Source organism: Mustela erminea, chromosome 15, assembly GCF_009829155.1.
Source record: "Mustela erminea isolate mMusErm1 chromosome 15, mMusErm1.Pri, whole genome shotgun sequence".
In the NCBI taxonomy this organism is placed as follows: domain Eukaryota; kingdom Metazoa; phylum Chordata; class Mammalia; order Carnivora; family Mustelidae; genus Mustela; species Mustela erminea.
Genome location: NC_045628.1, coordinates 11309769 through 11326148, shown reverse-complemented (window position 1 = coordinate 11326148; position 16380 = coordinate 11309769). Strand labels below are relative to the sequence as shown.

Here is a 16380-nt window from a genome sequence, read left to right as displayed (position 1 = left end):
CATGGTGGGGGTGTGCGGTGGGGCACGCAGGTAGGGAGGATTAGCAGTGAGGCTTATGGTTGGAAGGAAGGAAGCAGTGGGACATGTGACTAGAGTGAGCTCTTGAGGTTAAGTCCCCAGAAACTGTCTGCTGCTGGAAGGGTCAGGCCTGGCAGCAGTGGGTTACTTCCGCCTTCCAGTTTCTCCTTTCCTTCTTGAGGGATTTATTATTATTATTAATGATTTTAGGTAAGCTCTGTGCCTGAGGTGGGGCTTGAACCCAGGACGCTGAGATCAAGAGTTGTATACTCTACCAGCTGAGCCAGCCAGCGCCCCCGTTCCTGAGAAATTTAGACAGAGACAGGACTTTGAGGTCAAACTGCCCAGTTCCTGAGAAAATGAGGTTGGGTCTTTCACTTACCCATCACCAAATCCACAAACTCTGCTGCACCTGCTGCCGCTGCCACTTACTGTGGAGGAGGAATGGCCCCGGGTCCACGCCCTTCTGCTTGGTCCCCGGGTCCTCCACTCCTGCTTTCTCAAGGACTGGACTCCTTTGAATATTCTGTCTGTTGGCTCCAGTGTTGCCGGGACTGTCAGATCATTTCCTCAGCTTATCTGTGTCCTAAAATTTCCCATCTTAAAACAAGCTTCCTTTTGTCCCACATCTCAGTCCTGCAGCAGGTGGCCCCATTACTACTCTTGGCAGAAAAACTTTTCCGAAGAGTTGCTGCAAACTGTCAACTCTCCGCTGTCCTGTGTCTAGCCCCTCAGCCTCCATTTTCTCTGCAGCCCACTGCACTACCACTTTCCCCTGCTCCTGTAAGTCACTTTGTCCTCAGATTACTGGTTTTTGTCAGCGTTTGACAAAATTGACCTCCTGACCTTTAAACCCCACCCCCTTTTTTTTTCTCTTGGCTTCTGTATTGGTTTCCTATCGTTGTGGTAACAGATGACCACAAACTAGTGTTTAGAGCAACACCTATTTATTCTCTCTCAGTTGTGTAGGTTACAAGTCTGACATCAGGCTCACTAGGCTAAAATCAAAGCATCAGGTTTACCGGAAGCCTTGGCGAAGAATCCACTTCAAAACTCATAAAGTTTGCAGGTAAGTCCAGATCCTTGCAACTCCAGGCCCGAGGTCCCCATGTCCTTGCGCACTAAGCTCTTAGAGGCCTTTGTCCTGTCCTTGCACATGGGTTCCCCACACTTAGAGTCAGCAATAGGGTGCTGAGTCTGTCTCAGGCCTGGAATCCTTTGCTGCTGCCTCTCTTTCTGACTCCAGCCAGGGAAAGTTCTTTACTGTTTCTGGGTCATGTGGTTAGGTTGACCCCATCCAGATAATTCAGGTCCATGACCATAATTGCACCTTCAAAGTCACTTATGCCATGCAAAGTAACATTCACAGAGTCTAGGAATTAGAGCATGGAAATCTTTGGAGAACCATGCTGCCTTCCACAGCTTCCTGGGCACCAGTCTGCTTTTCCTCCTATCACACTGGCTGTCTCTCCTTTCATCCTCCTCTTCTTGACCTTTAAAAGTAGCAACCTCAGGGCCCTGGCCTTAGACCCCTGCCCTTCTCTGTTCTTAAACCCTGAGAGATCCCAGCCATTGCCACAGGTTTAAGTATGTGATGTACTTCAACAGGCATTAAATACCTGGTCAGCCTAGAGCCTCTCCCGAGGGCCAGAGCTCCAGGCTCCTGGGTCCAGTTTCAGTCATTCTCAAGGTGTAGTCCCCAGACAGCAGCATCAGTGTTGTCTGGCCGCTTGTTAAAAATGTGAATTCTTGAGCCCATCCCTGTACTTCTGGATCAGAAACACTGGGAGCAGGGCCCAAAAGTCTGTGTTTTAACAAGCCCCTGCCCCGGGTGAATCTGTTGTTCGCTGAAGCCTCCAGATCACTGGCCACTCAGTCACTCCACCTGGATGCCAGGTGCGAGACCCTGGATTCCCCCTTCTACTCTGTCTACCTTCTCTGTAGCAGTCTTTACCACCCATCCACCCAGGTGCTCAGGCCGCTGTGATCCGTTTCCTACAGAGTGACTAGAATGATCTTTTATTTATTTTTTATTTTTTTAATATGATCTTTTAAAAATGTAAGTCAGAGCATATTCCCTTGCCTAAAAACCCTCTAATATAAACCCTCTGCCTTTGAAATTAAATCCAGACCTTAGCACTGCTCTACAGGGCCCTCCCCGCCAACCCCTCTGGCCTTCTGTTTGGGTGTTACCTCTCACTACCCGCCAGCTCCCCGCGGGTCCCCTCTGTAGTGTATCGCCTCGATACCGAGCTCGCTCCAGCGTAGGGCCTTGTACTTCTGCCCATTGCCTGGCCTGCCCTCCTGCAGCCTTTCCGGTGGCCAGAGTTTTTGTTTCCTTCGTGTCTCAGCTCAGCCATTGCTCCTCAAAGACATTGCCCTGCCCCTTTCCAACGCGCCTTTTACACAGCGCACCGTTCCCTGTCCCTCCCTCTCACACTGTTCACTTCCTGCGTAGCATTTAACACTGTCATATTATCTTGTTTATTTGTGACCTTACCCGACTCGTACCACCACTATGCTATAAACCCCAAAAGGACAGAAGGTTGTCTGTCTTGTTCTCTAATGACTCCCTAATACCCAACTGACTGACACATTGCAAGTGCTAGATAAATATTTGTTGAATTAACAAATAAAATTAGCTTTCTACTTGCTTTTGCCGGACCTTGGTCTCATTGTCATAGTGTAGCTATCACCCCCCATGGGCAGACATGGATTTAGGCCTGTGGGAGTCATGGCCTGCTGGTCTAGAGTTCCTGAGTTCCTTGTGTCTTTCTTTCTTTTCTTTTTTCTCTTCTTTTTTTTTTAAAGATTATATTCTTAAGTAATCCCTACACCCAAGGCTCAAACGTACAACCCCAAGATCAAGAGTTGTATTCTTGGGGTACCTGGGTGGCTCTGTCAGTTAAGCATCAGACTCTTGATTTTGGCTCAGGTCATGATCTCAAGGTGCTGGGACAGCCCAGCGTCAGGCTCTGTCCTCAGCAGGGATTGTGCTGAAGGGTTCCCTTTCTCCCTCGCCCTCTACCATCCACCCCACCACCCCAGCTCGCACTCTCTTTCTCTCTTTCTAAAGTAAATAAGTACATCTTAATTTTTTTTAAAAAGTCACATTCTCCACTTTCTGAGCCAGCCAGGCACTCTGAGAGCTCCTTGTTTCTTTCCTTTCTTTATTTTATTTTATTTTATTTTTTTTTTTTTAAAGATTTTATTTATTTATTCGACAGAGAGAGTTCACAAGCAGGCAGAGAGAGAGGAGGAAGCAGGCTCGCGGCTGAGCAGAGACCCTGGGATCATGACCCGAGCCGAAGGCAGCGGCTTAACCCACTGAGCCACCCAGGCGCCCCTCTTTCTTTATTTTAAAAGTTTTATTTATTTATTTGATTGAGAGCACAAATAGGCAGAAGGAAAGGGAGAAGCAGGCTCCCTGCTGAGCAGAGAGCCCAATGCTGGGCTCAATCCCAGGACCCTGGGATCACAACCTGAACCCCAAGGCAGTCTTAACCAACTGAGCCACCCAGGCACCCCAAGCTCCTTGTTTATTTTTCTTTCTTTCTTTCTTTTTTTTTTAAGATTTTATTTATTTATTTGACAGAGATCACAAGTAGGCAGAGGCCGAGAGAGAGGAGGAAGCAGGCTCCCCGCCGAGCAGAGAGCCCGATGCAGGGCTCGATCCCAGGACCCTGGGATCAGGACCCGAGCTGAAGGCAGAGGCTTTAACCCACTGAGCCATAAAGACCCTCTCCCACCTCTGTCTTTTCCAGTTAGTAATTTCTCACCCCACCTTGTAATGTGCATAGTATATGGTCACCGTAATATTTATTAACTATAACAAAATGTCATCCAACTTAACAAATATTTAAAAGACTTTATATTAAAAAGTTCATAATTCAGTAATACTGAATAAAGGAAGTCAGACACCAAAAAATACATGCTATGTAATTCTGTTTCTTTGAAATTCAGAACCACATTATGAGTCTATGGTGCTATGAGTCAGGATTGTGGCTATCCTTGGTAGGGTGCTCTGCCTGCTGGGGAGCTCATGACGGTGTCTCCCGGGCGCTGCAAATGTTCTGTATCTTGATCTTGAGACTGTGTATACATCTGTAATGTCTCCATGAAGTGGATGGCTAAGATCTGTGCGCCTTTTAGAAGTTATACCTCAAAAAATCTAAATAAGTAAATAAAAATACCTTCAAACAGAGGGTAAAAAGGACATGTAGATGAGCAGCTATCTGCCATATGAAAGATCTGCTAGAGTCCTCTTACTGGCTTCAGTAGCTGACCTCACTCTTCTCCACTTTAAATTGGTGGCTTGGGTTTTTCTTTGTTTGTTTGTTTTTAAAGAAACTGGAGATTGGACCATGTTTCTCCTTCCCCTCCAGAGGCCCAGAGCAATGTGCCCAGTGCATTCTGGATTGGACAGCACTAACATTTGTTCTTCCCGGGGACCGTCTGCTACTTTTCTCTGCCCCAGTGGAGCTGGGGGAATAATAAAGCTGTTATTATTTATACTGCCCAGCATTTTTGTCAGTGGTCTTTGTCATTGAGAGTTATGAAGTCAACATAGAACACGAGGAAATTTGTGAGTCTTTAATCCAGGTAGCAGAAAGAAGTAAAAGGGGGTGGTTTTTCCAGGGATGTTGCTTTTCCAAACACCTTCAGTTTCCTCACTGCTTTTCTTGGCCCTTTCCTGCGCTGCCCTTTCACTCGCGTTATAGTGACCTCTGAACTCATCACCTCCCAGCCTTGTTGCCCGGCTACTGCCACTGCCCTTTTGATCTGCCTCTTCTCACCAGTACGATCACCGTGGCTCCCGACCAGTTTCCCTGCCACCAGGGAAAATATATAGAAAATATATTATATATAGAAAATCTACCTGCGTAATTGTCAAGTTTCTCTCTGGTTGGTCCCTAATTTCCCTCGCACTAAATATCCTCTTTTTTTTTTTTTTTTTAAAGATTTTATTTATTTATTTGGGAGAGAGAGCATGAATGGAAGGAGAGGAAGAGAGACAAGCAGACTCCCTGCGTAGCGGGGAGCCCAACAGCACAGGCCCCAAGCGAAGGACCCCCACCCAAGACCATGACCTGACCCAAAGCAGATGCTTAACCCCCTGAGGCACCAGGCACCCCTAAGTCTCCTGTTCTTTAAGGCAAAAAGAGTAATTGTTGGTCTCCAGAAGTGCGGGCCGTGACTCAGCCATCACACCTCTCTCGGTCTCCCACTACTGTGCTTAAAATCTTCTTCTTGCCTCTAACTTTCTCAAATGAGGGGTCATTCTTCCTCTCCAGGGTTGCTGCCTTCTCATTTCTTCCTTCTCCTTGGGGAATCTTAGCACACCAATTGAGCCCCCACTTCTGTTTTTGGGTTTGTTTTTTGTTTTGTTTTGTTTTGTTTTACTTCTTGCTACTTTGTGGAATTCTTCCCCACAGTCTACAAAAAGATTCTACACTCGTCTCTGTCAAAAATGAAGTAAAGCATAAACTTTCCTTTAGGTCCACAGCTTCAAGTCTTTGACATATGTCCCAGCTTCTCTTGATTCCGAACTTCTTTGAGGAGTGGCCTGTATCCACCTTCCCTGCGTCCCACTAAGTGGGATGGAATTCTCAGTCCATTAGAATATATTTATCCCCTCTAACTCTGCACCTGTCCCCTGAAAGTCCCCTGCCTGCAGAATTGCCTGATCCAAAGTCCCATTTTTAATCCTCATACTAATTCTCTCCAGTTCTTAGTGCTGTAGATTGTGCCAGGCTTCTCTAAATTCTCTCCTCCTTCTCCCCTGTATGGAGGGTGCTAATCTCCCTAAGATCTTCGTCTTTAGTCTGAACATGGTTTCTTGTTTTCCTAAAAGGATTTTTCATCCTCCGTGGGACCCTAAAACCTGATACTCCCCTCTGAGTCATTTCCCTTGATGATGACATTCCTTCCCTTTATGATGGTCTCAGAATTTTATTTCACCCTGCATGTACAGCTCTTTGTATAGCTCTTCAAATCATGTTTCTACCAATCTGACTTCAGGAGGTTTCTCGAAAGTATCTTCCTAAATTTGAGTCTAAATAACAGTTCCATTTTAGTACTTAAACCATGTTGTGTTGTACTTTCATGTCTGTCAATCTAACTAAAATTTGAATGCCACAAAGACAAGACTTGTGTCCTTTTTATAGAATCTGTGCTTGATTGTTGCTGGTGTATGGGAATGCTGCTTGATTTTTTTTTAATGTAAATTTAAAATTTTATGAGCTAATACAAGACTCTGAGTTTTTCTGTTTCACTTGAGTGCTCTGCCTGGTAGTTTGTTTTCAGTCTTTTTATCTTTCATGTTGGCAACTTATCATCCAATGTCTCGTGGTCTGTGGCTATCAGTCCATCTTTAAGAATGAGGAACTTAGGGGTGCATGGGTGGCTCAGTCAGTTAAGTGTCTGCTTTTGGCCCCGGTCATGATCCTGGGGTCCTGGGATCCAGCCTAGCGTTCAGCTCTCTGCTCTTCTGGGAGTCTGCTTCTCCCTCTGCCCCTTCCCTCCAGCTCGTGCTCTCTCTCAAATAAATACATAAAATCTTCAAAAAACAAAAAACAAAACAAACAAACAAAAAAACAAAGAATGAGAAAAAAAAAGAACTTAAAAACTGAAGGAGTTCTTTGCAGGTGCTAATGCACTTCATTTAGGGTCATCAGATGGGGACCTGCCACCTTCGCCAGGCAATTACCAAATTTCAGTGACTATAGGGCCCCTGTTTCTCAGAGAGGAATCCTCCAGCTTCTGACCTATGGGAATAACCTGGCTGCCAGCATTCTGGAAGCCAAGGAGGGAAGGGACCTGAGGAACCCTTACCATTCCATAGACTGACATTCACTCGGTCCCAGTTTTTACTCCTGTGACTAACTCCTCGTTGTTGTGCTTTCATCCACGAGTCGGAAGATGTTCTGGTTCAGTTTCTCCAGAGAGTTACTTCCTTTCCTTTATTAGCATGGCGAAAGTAGTAGGAGTAGGGTCTTAGTGCTCTTCTTACAGGTTTACAAACAGTCCTTTTACTCACACCCACAACCCTGTCTTCACAGGTTCTAGGAACCGCAGTTCCTAAACATTCCCAGGGCTGTGTTAGGGAAAGCCACTGCGGGTCTTTGGCCTGCCACACCTGTTCAGCCCCAGTACATTAGGCAGTTAGTAGCTAGCTTTTCACCTGTCAACTTCCTGCCCATTTCCCAAAGTTGTTGACTTTTTTTTTTTTTTTAAGATTTTATGTATTTGACAGAGAACATGCACGCTTGCACAGCAAGCAGAAGGAAAGGGGGAAGCAGGCTTCCTGCTGAGCAGGGAGACCGATGCAGGAATAGATCTCAGGACCCTGGAATCATGACCTGAGCCAAAGACAGACACTTAAATCGCTTAACTGACTGAGCCACCCACACGTCCCAATTTGCTGACCTTTCTTAAAAGGGGTTTCTTCATGGGTTCTGGTCCTGTGGATTCATACTACTCCCCTTCAGTGTGGGTTTTTGAAAGGAAGTGGAGATAAACTCATACATGTTGATCTGGCATGTTTCTGCTTTTAATTTGGTATCCCGCCAACTAACTGTATGAACATTTATTAGTTTTTGAAAAAAATATGTTGTTTTTTGTTGTTGGATTTTAGGATTTCTGGAAATTAATCCCTTACCAGATACATGATTTGCAAATACTTTCTTCCATTCTGTGGGTTGCCTTTTTGCTGTTTATAGTATCTTTTGATGCACAAAATTCTTTACATTCTTGAATTTGATAAATGATTTTCCTACATCTTTTGAGATGTTCAAAAGACTTCTCTAATTTGTTAATGAAGTGAGCTATACCAATATACCTTCTAATGTTAAATTACTGGTATGAAACAATTTTTTTTTTCAGTTTCCTTGATTAGGTTTGCTAAAATTCAGGAATCTTGCATTTATGCTTTAAGTGAGACTGGATTGTAATTTTCTTATATTCACCTCCTTTGTTTGTTTGTTTTAAAGATTTTATTTATTTGACAGAGTGAGAGAGCACAAGCAGGCAGAGCAGCAGAGGGAAAGGGGAGAAGCAGGCTCCCCACTGAGCAGGGAACCTGATGCGGGGCTCGATTCTAGGACCTTGGGATCATGATCTGAGTCAAAGGCAGTCACTTAACCAACTGAGCCACCAGGAGCCCCGTGTATTCACCTTCTTTGGTTTTTATACTCTCTATAAATATATTATAAAAGAATTATTGAGGACCTATCCTTCTTACTCTTTTCTGTGAAACAGTTTGTATAAAATATGAATATTCTCTTTCCTAAAGGCTTCTTAAAACTTGCTAGAAATTACCTGCACAACTGATGTATGTGTATATCTTGACTATAAATTCAGTATGTTTAACGGCATGATTTCTTCAGGTTTCCTGGTTCTTAATGAGTCCCTTTTAGTTGCTTATATTTATCTAGGAAATTGTTCACATTGTGTGTTTTCAGACTTAATTGTCACAGAGTTGTTTCTAGCATTCTCTTAGTCTTTTCTGCACCTGTAGGTTTAGGTTTGGATTTTTTTTTTTTCCAAGGAGTTTATTATTATTTGAGAGTGAGCATGAGTAGGGGAGAGGTAGAGGGAAAAGCAGACTCCCCGCTGAGCTGAGCAGGGAGCCCAGTGCAGGGCTTGATCCCCTCACTCCCATCATGACCTTAGCGGAAGGCATCTAGACGCTTAACTGACCCAGCCACTCAGGCACCCCTGTTTTTTTCATTTCTGATATTATTTGTTATTTCTTTTTCTTTTTTTGTTTATTTCCTTTTCCTTACCTTTCCCTTTCCCTTCTATTTCCCCTTTCCTTCTTTCTTTCCAGAGAGAGAGCACATGGTTGGGGAGGGGCAAAAGGCGAGGGAGAGAGAGAATCTTAAGCAGGTTCCACACCCAGCCCGGAGTCTGACATGGGCTCGATCTCACAACCCTGAGATCGTGACCTGAGCCGAAATAAAGTTCACTAAGCCACCCAGGTACCTCAGATTTTTGTCTTTTAGACCTATCTAATTCTGCCTCTGACTTTGTCAATTACTTCTGCAATTCTGGTAATTTTTACATTTATTTCAGGTGTCTATAGTTTAAGGAATATAATTTCTTTCTGATAAAGTGATCTTTTTATCATTATTTAATGATCCCCTTTTTTTAATCCCTAAGAATTTTTGTGTTTTGATTTTTATTTGTTTGATACTAACAGTCATTGATTGATTGATTCATTTAGCAATGTCTATCAAGAACCCAGTCTAGGGGCTCCTGGGTGGCTCAGTGGGTTAAAGCCTCTGCCTTCGGCTCAGGTTATGACCTCAGGGTCCTGAGCTTGAGCCCCGCATCGGGCTCTCTGCTCAGCAGGGAGCCTGCTTCCCCCCTCCTCTCTCTTTACCTGCCTCTCTGCCTACTTGTGATCTCTGTCAAATAAATAAATAAAATCTTTAAAAAAAAAAAAAAGAACCCAGTCTATGCCAGGCATATGATGACCAAAACAGGCAGTGTCTTCTATCTTTATCACTATTTATATATATATGTATGTGTGTGTGTGTGTGTATATATATATATATATATATATATAATTTTTTTCTTCAAAAGATTTTATTTTTACTCATTTAATAGAGAGATCACAAATAGGCAGCAGGCAGAGGGGTTGCTGGGAAGCAGTCTCCCTGCTGAGCAGAAACCCCCCTCCCCCAATGCGGGGCTCGATTCCAGGACCCTGAGATCATGACCTGAGCCAAAGGCAGAGGCTTTAACCCACTGAGCCACCCAGGCACCCTGTATATATATCTGTATATATATATATTTTTTTTAAATTTTCTTTTATTATTATTATTTTAAAGATTTTATTTATTTGACAGACAGAGATCACAAGTAGGCAGAGAGGCAGACACAGAGAGGAGGAAGCAGGCTCCCCACTGAGCAGAGAGCCCAATGCGTGGCTCAATCCCAGGAACCTGGGACCATGAACTGAGCTGAAGGCAGAGGCTTTAACCCACTGAGCCCACCAGGTGCTCCTTAATTTTCCATCTTATGTTTTAGATCTGTCTCTTTTAAACAGTATTTAATTGATTCATTTTTTTTCTTTGCATTTATTTACTGTCCTTTAACATGGATATTTAATGTGTTTACACTTGTTACGCTTACTTACGGAATTAAATTTATTTTTACTCCCTTTTTTTTTTTAAAGATTTTATTTTTAGGGGCGCCTGGGTGGCTCAGTTGGTTAAGTGGCTGCCTGTGGCTCAGGTCATGATCCCAAGGTGCTGGGATTGAGCCCCATATGGGACTCCCTGCTCAGTGTGGAACTTGCTTCTCCCTCTCCCTGCTAGTCTGCCTAGTTGGGCGTGCTCTCTCTCTCTGTCAAATAAATAAATAAAATCTTAAAAATATATATTTTTAAGTAATCTCTACACCCAATATGAGGCTCGATCTCACAGCCCTGAGATCAAGAGTTGTATGCTCCACAGAATGAGCCGGCCAGGAGCCCCTTTTTCAGTTTTTAAATACACCATTCTGGATGCCTGGGTGGCTCAGTGGGTTAAAGCCTCTGCCTTTGGCTCAGGTCATGATCTCAGGGTCCTTGGATCGAGTCCCTCGTTGGGCTCTCTGCTCTGCAGGGAGCCTGCTTCCTCCTCCTCTCTCTCTCTGCCTGCCTCTCTGCCTACTTGTGATCTCTGTCTGTCAAATAAATAAATAAAATCTTTAAAAATATATATATATATACCATTCTGCTTGCTATATTTTCCTTCATTTCTTGCTTTTAGTTGGATTTACTTTGCTTTATTTATTCCTACAATTTTATTTGTTTATATTGATTTGCAAGTTACATATTCTAGTTTTTTCTTTTGGTGATTATGTTTATAATTTTAATATGTATATTTCATTTAACAAAATCGGAAGTTAACTGTTAAATCTCTATTCTCTTTCTGAACAAAGTGTTCTAAAATATTTGAGCCCTGAGATACACCCCTGGTCTTTCATGTCCTCTGTCTAGTATGTTATCAGAGCCTACTGCTTATTTTGTTGTTGTTTTTTAATCCTTTGTTTTAAATGAGGTTTTAAATATTTTAAATATTTTTTTAAATGTTTTTAAATTTAAAAATGTTTTAAATATTGTTATTGCTGCTGCTGTTCCTCTTTTAGTAAAGGCTTTTATAGAATTAGTTACCTGTTTGCAACCTCTTGGCTCATTGTTATTTCTTGGATCCCACTCCCTTCTGGATTCAGCCTCTTGTGTTATGGAATGTATCTTTAATCACTTCTCTCAGTAAAAGTATGAGAGTAGTCACTTCTTTCACCCTTTGTCTGAAAAATTTGTTTATTTTGCCCCTCTCTTGAATGATAAACTTAGTTGAATTCTAGACAAAAGGTTATTTTCCTTCAATGCTTGGAAAATATTTTTCCATTATACTAGGGTTGATTTTGCTACTTCAGAATAGTATATTATGCAGCAAAATTGTTTTTCTTCATGAGTATTTGGTCTTTTCTGGCTTTTTGTTTTTGTTTTGTTTTTGTTGTTGTTGTTTTCTTAATTAGGTGTTCTGTAGGTTCACTGCCATATGTTTAGGTGTTGATTTGTGTTTATTTATCTAACTCATGACTGTGCTTCTTCTGAGAACTTAAGTATTTCTTTCAGTCTGAAAATGTCTGTCATAAATTCTCATTCTTTCTATCCTCTTATTTTATTTATTATATTTATTATATTATTTATTATAATAGCTCATTTTGCCCTTTTTGTTCTCTATCTTCATAACTTCCTTTTTTTTTTTTTTTTGCACTTTAAAGCCACTCCTGGTTTTTAATACTGTTCAATTCTTATCTAACCTCATGACTTCTGTCACCTACCTGTCCCTGCACTATGTTCTGTATGGTTTCCTTTCATCCACTATAGTTTACTAATTTTCTTATCAGCCATATCTACTCTACTGTTTTATTTACTAATTTCATGACTATGTTTTTTCCTTTTTCTTTTTTTTTTAAGATTTTTATTTATTTATTTGACAGATAGAGATCACAAGCAGGCAGAGAGAGAGATGGGGAAGCAGGCTCCCTGGCGAGCAGAGAGCCTCATGCAGGGCTCTATCCCAGGACCCTGGGATCACGGCCCAAGCCGAAGGCAGAGGCTTTAACCCACTGAGCCACCCAGGTGCCCCTATGTTTTTTTCCTGGGTGGAAAAAACAGTTTCCACCTGGGTGGCTCAGTGGGCTAAAGCCTCCGTCTTCAGCTCAGGTCATGATCCCAGGGTCTTGGGATCAAGCCCCACATGGGGCTCTCTGCTTAGCAGGGAGCCTGCTTCCGCCTCTCTCTCTCTCTCTGCCTGCCTCTCTGTCTACTTGTGGTCTCTGTCAAATAAATAAATAAAATCTTAAAAAAAAAAAAGTTTAAAAATACCATTTGATTCTCTTTCAAATTAATTTTTATTTTCAATACTGTCCTTTTTAAAAAAAAAATGGTTACTGTTCCTTCTTGGCTCACTTTAATAACTTCAAATGTGTATTTCAGATTCCTTCTTAGGTTTTCACTTACTTCTCGTTCCCAGTTACCTATTCACCCTGTGTTGTCCTTGCTCACTGTCCCACCTGGTGGCTTACTTCTTCACAGGATTGGGGCTTTCTATTTTAGGCTCATCTTCCTCCGGGTTTCTTTTCGTATTTGTCTCTGGGAGTCCAAGTGCCCTGGATTGTGGATACATTCTTGCAGCACTGCTTTGCATTTTTTTCTACAAACCAAGACTCAGTTGTTTCAGGAACTCAAATTAATTTTAATTTCTCTATTTGTAACTTTGAACCCATCCAGGTGGTATAAATTTAACGCCCGCACTTGCTCTTTACATGGGCTGATGGTTTTGATGACTCATAGAGAAAGCTTTGTTTATTTTTGCAGTGCCCAAGCCAGACCTCGGGCTACTTTGCCATTTCTTTTGTGGGCAGAGTTCTTCTAGTTCCCTTTTCATGAATTAGATAGCTTTTTAAGGGCACCCTCACCTTGAACAAGCCCAAATTCGTGTCTTCTGTTCCAGTGGGTGTTGATATTCCAGGCCCCTCGTCCGTGTTCCAGGCCTGATATCTCTCTGTGGCTACAGCACCAGCTCCAGGAGTTCAGCCCTCCAGTTCCTGCTGTTTCAGCACTTGAGAATTTTCCTTCCCTTTTTCTTTGAATCTCAGCTATACATTTAACCTTTAAAAATGTGGGTGGGTTTTTGTGTTTGTTTTTTGCTTTATATTATCCAGTATTTCTGTGTAATTTAAGCAGGAGTGAGGTCTGCATCAACTCAGCCTACCATACAGCTAGCTGTTCATCTTTGTACTCCTCAGCCCAGAAGAGCAACTAACTAGTCCATACCAGATGCTAGATGACTGACTGAAGGAATGATTGAATGAATGAATGAGTTTTTCACCCCCAGACACAGATGGAAGCAATGTTCCAGTAAGTAGCCCCCACTGTCTGTCCAGGGGCACCGGAACATGCAGAATTTACTTGTCTTTTTCTTTTCTTTTTTTTTTTTTTCAAATTTACTTTTCTATGAGGATGTAAATAAAGAGAGTTCCCAGTAAACAAAATGAAGAAAGAACATGACTTCTTAGGTGCTTTTTCTGTAAGTCTGGGAACAATGAGCACATTTAACTGCCTTCCAGGACTTGATACCCAAAGGTGGAGGGAAAGTGGGTTGAGGAGCGAGTGCTTGTACCGTTTGCTGGTGGCTCCACACAGCACGCATACCTAGAGGAGAGACTGAAGAATTGCAGAGAACAGGACCCTGGGCCTGTTTAGTTCCCCTTCTCTCCACTGTTTTAAGAAAAGCACGCCTTTGATGAGATATAGCTGTGGGCTCTTGTTTTCCTTCTTATGTCAGCCACCTTTGTTAGAAGCTGGTTATTGATGCCATGCCCTGTTTTAATTCACACTTCTCTGCTAATCAATTACAGCGTTTATCCATTAATCAGGCATTCTGACAGAGTCAATAACTGCTTTTTGGGATTTTGTGAGGGGCTGCACGTTACCCAGCAAGGAATAACATTCAGGAGCTCACTTTAAAACAGTGTGACTTTCCCAGGCTGGTGGACTTCCGGAGCAATAAACATCTAGCGGGGATTTCATATGGTGGTTTTTTAATATATTTGGTTGATGGGATTTTCTCACTGACCACTTCATTAGCAGGGCTCAGCATTAGTGAAGTGTGGACAGGTGTACCTCTGTTTAAGAAAAACAGAAACATCAAAAGGTAATTATTCCCATTATGTATAAATGACTGCATTCACCAAAAAGTAACATTAAATCATTAACTTTTTTATTCATATTAAGTGTGACAATATCTTCTTGGCAGTGGGGGTTGAGAGCCAAGAAGCTTAAAGCCAGAATATTTGAAACTGCTACTAGATGAAAGCTAATCCAAAATTTAGAGCAAATATCTCTATAATTACAATGTTAGTCAAGAGGAAAATATTTTGTAAACAAAAGCGGGGTTTATATACAAATTTCCTGAAGTCTGTCTTTTCCATAGAGTGTTTTAACATTTGTATACATGTGTACACACATTTAAGCACCCCTCAGGCTTTCTAATTTGTTAGCACATATTCAGATGTTATTAAGTGTCATAGAAATTAAAACTTTTACTTTTAGCAAGGGTAAGAAACAGAGGTGTCGGTGTTTAAATTGGAGAGTTACGGTTTGGGTAGTTAAGTTTACCACACATAATGATGGTAACAGGTTTCAGTGATCTTTTTTTATGACAGATGTACCAACATTTAATTGTTTTTCATCAAGGGTGGAGAGAAAAGACACTTCTGTAGATTTTTCAATTCTCCTACGTGTCACTTAGCTGTCCTCACCATTGTCTAAGCTCCTTTCTCTCATCCTTTTTGCTGCAATGAGTTGTGTCATTCCCTCATGATCAGCACTTTTGTTGTCTTTGTTTTTTGCTGTACCTCAGAAGTCCATCTTTTCTTTCATCTCCTTCCCATTCATGCATGAGGGAACAGTTGTGCCCTGTTGTGGGGATGTTCCGCTGGGTTTCAAACAGTAGGGTTTCTTTTTATTCTCTTCTAAGTAGTACAATGGGGCTGAATGTCTGTTGCAGAATGCACACACTAATATGCCAGGTTATTTGGTTTCTAAGAAGTCAATAAAAATACTACATTTAGGCTCACCCCTTGGCTTGCTTTTTCCCTGTTTGCCTTTCATGTCTTCAGTTATAAATCTGTTTGTTTGTTTCTGATTGTAAAATATAATCTTCCATATTAAATCAAAGCGTGGAATCAACAAACAGAGGAAAATGTTCCTGGCGGTGGAGTATTTTCACACTAGCAGAATTGGCAGTCTGTACCCTCCCTCGATAAGAGCCTTGAAACAGCCGCCAGAGCTAATTAATGGCAGCTACAACTCAGGGAGGAAGAGAAAGGAGAGTGGATCCCAAGTTGGTCTTGGCAAAACTTCCCAGTGTGAGAAAGTACCACATCTCTGCATTTAGAGGTGTGCAGCTTTGACTGTTTCCCCCCATCACCTTGCTTGATGTTGTTTTGTGGCAGGGGGAGGGAGGTAAGTGTGAGCATGAGCCTACCTAGTTATAAACACAGACCCAAAGGCCATCCCAGCAGCAAAAGGCTAAAGACATAAAAAGCTAGAGATGTCTTAAGACACTTTGTTCTCATATTCAGGAACAATCTTCAAAATCCTCCTTAATGAGGTCATAAAAGAAAAAAATGGAACAAGTGTTCCTTGTGTATCTCACTAGGGCACGCCATCAGGGTCACTTGCCACCAGTATCCTATTTAAAAAGGGATTGGGGTAGTTCAATCAAGCATTGCATTAAGAGAGAGACTTTGATTAATTCCTTCTCTTTTCTTTTGTGCCACAGATAATTTCAGTAAATTTGTGATACTTTCTGCTTAGCCATTGCTGAGGCTTAAAGTTCTTGATGCGTCATGCTGAGTATTAGCATTTATCGGGCCTACTTGGCTATGGGGAAGAGGAGTGTATGCTCCAGACAGCTCTCTAATCTTTGACAAGCAGGGCTGGTCTTTAAACATGACCATATCTGAGATCTTAGCGTAGGGAAGTTTCTGCTCTCAGGTTGGTGGAAAGAAATCTTGGTTTAAAAGAAGGAAAAAGACTCAACAGTAAGGAAGATGGTGATTTATCATGGTTAACTTTTTTAAAGGTACGGGATCTGCCTCTTAACTCAGAAACGCACAGCTTGGGTAAGTTTCAGGGATGGCTCTCAAAGGAAACAAAGCAAGAAAGGGACAAGTGAGTGCCACCACTGTGTGCTTTCACTGAGGCTGCTGTGGGGGAGTTGCAGATGGGCCCCGGGATGGTCAGGAGCAGGTAGGAAATTGGATTCTATTGTCATTTGTTTTCTTTTATTT

General features: G+C 42.2%; 1 protein-coding gene across 6 annotated transcripts in view; it reads left to right on the top strand.

Annotated features, from left to right (window-relative positions):
• The window catches only part of CLYBL (citrate lyase beta like), a 258838-nt gene that overhangs the window by 96274 nt on the left and 146184 nt on the right, over positions 1-16380 (top strand). Inside the window, exon 2 of one of the 6 annotated variants that reach the window (XM_032314319.1) lies at positions 13330-13441. The exons of the other annotated variants lie outside the window; for them this stretch is intronic. Coding sequence (XP_032170210.1) covers positions 13425-13441 — 17 coding nt within the window. The 5' untranslated portion in view covers positions 13330-13424. The remainder of the gene's footprint in view (positions 1-13329; positions 13442-16380) is intronic. 6 annotated transcript variants of the gene reach the window in all.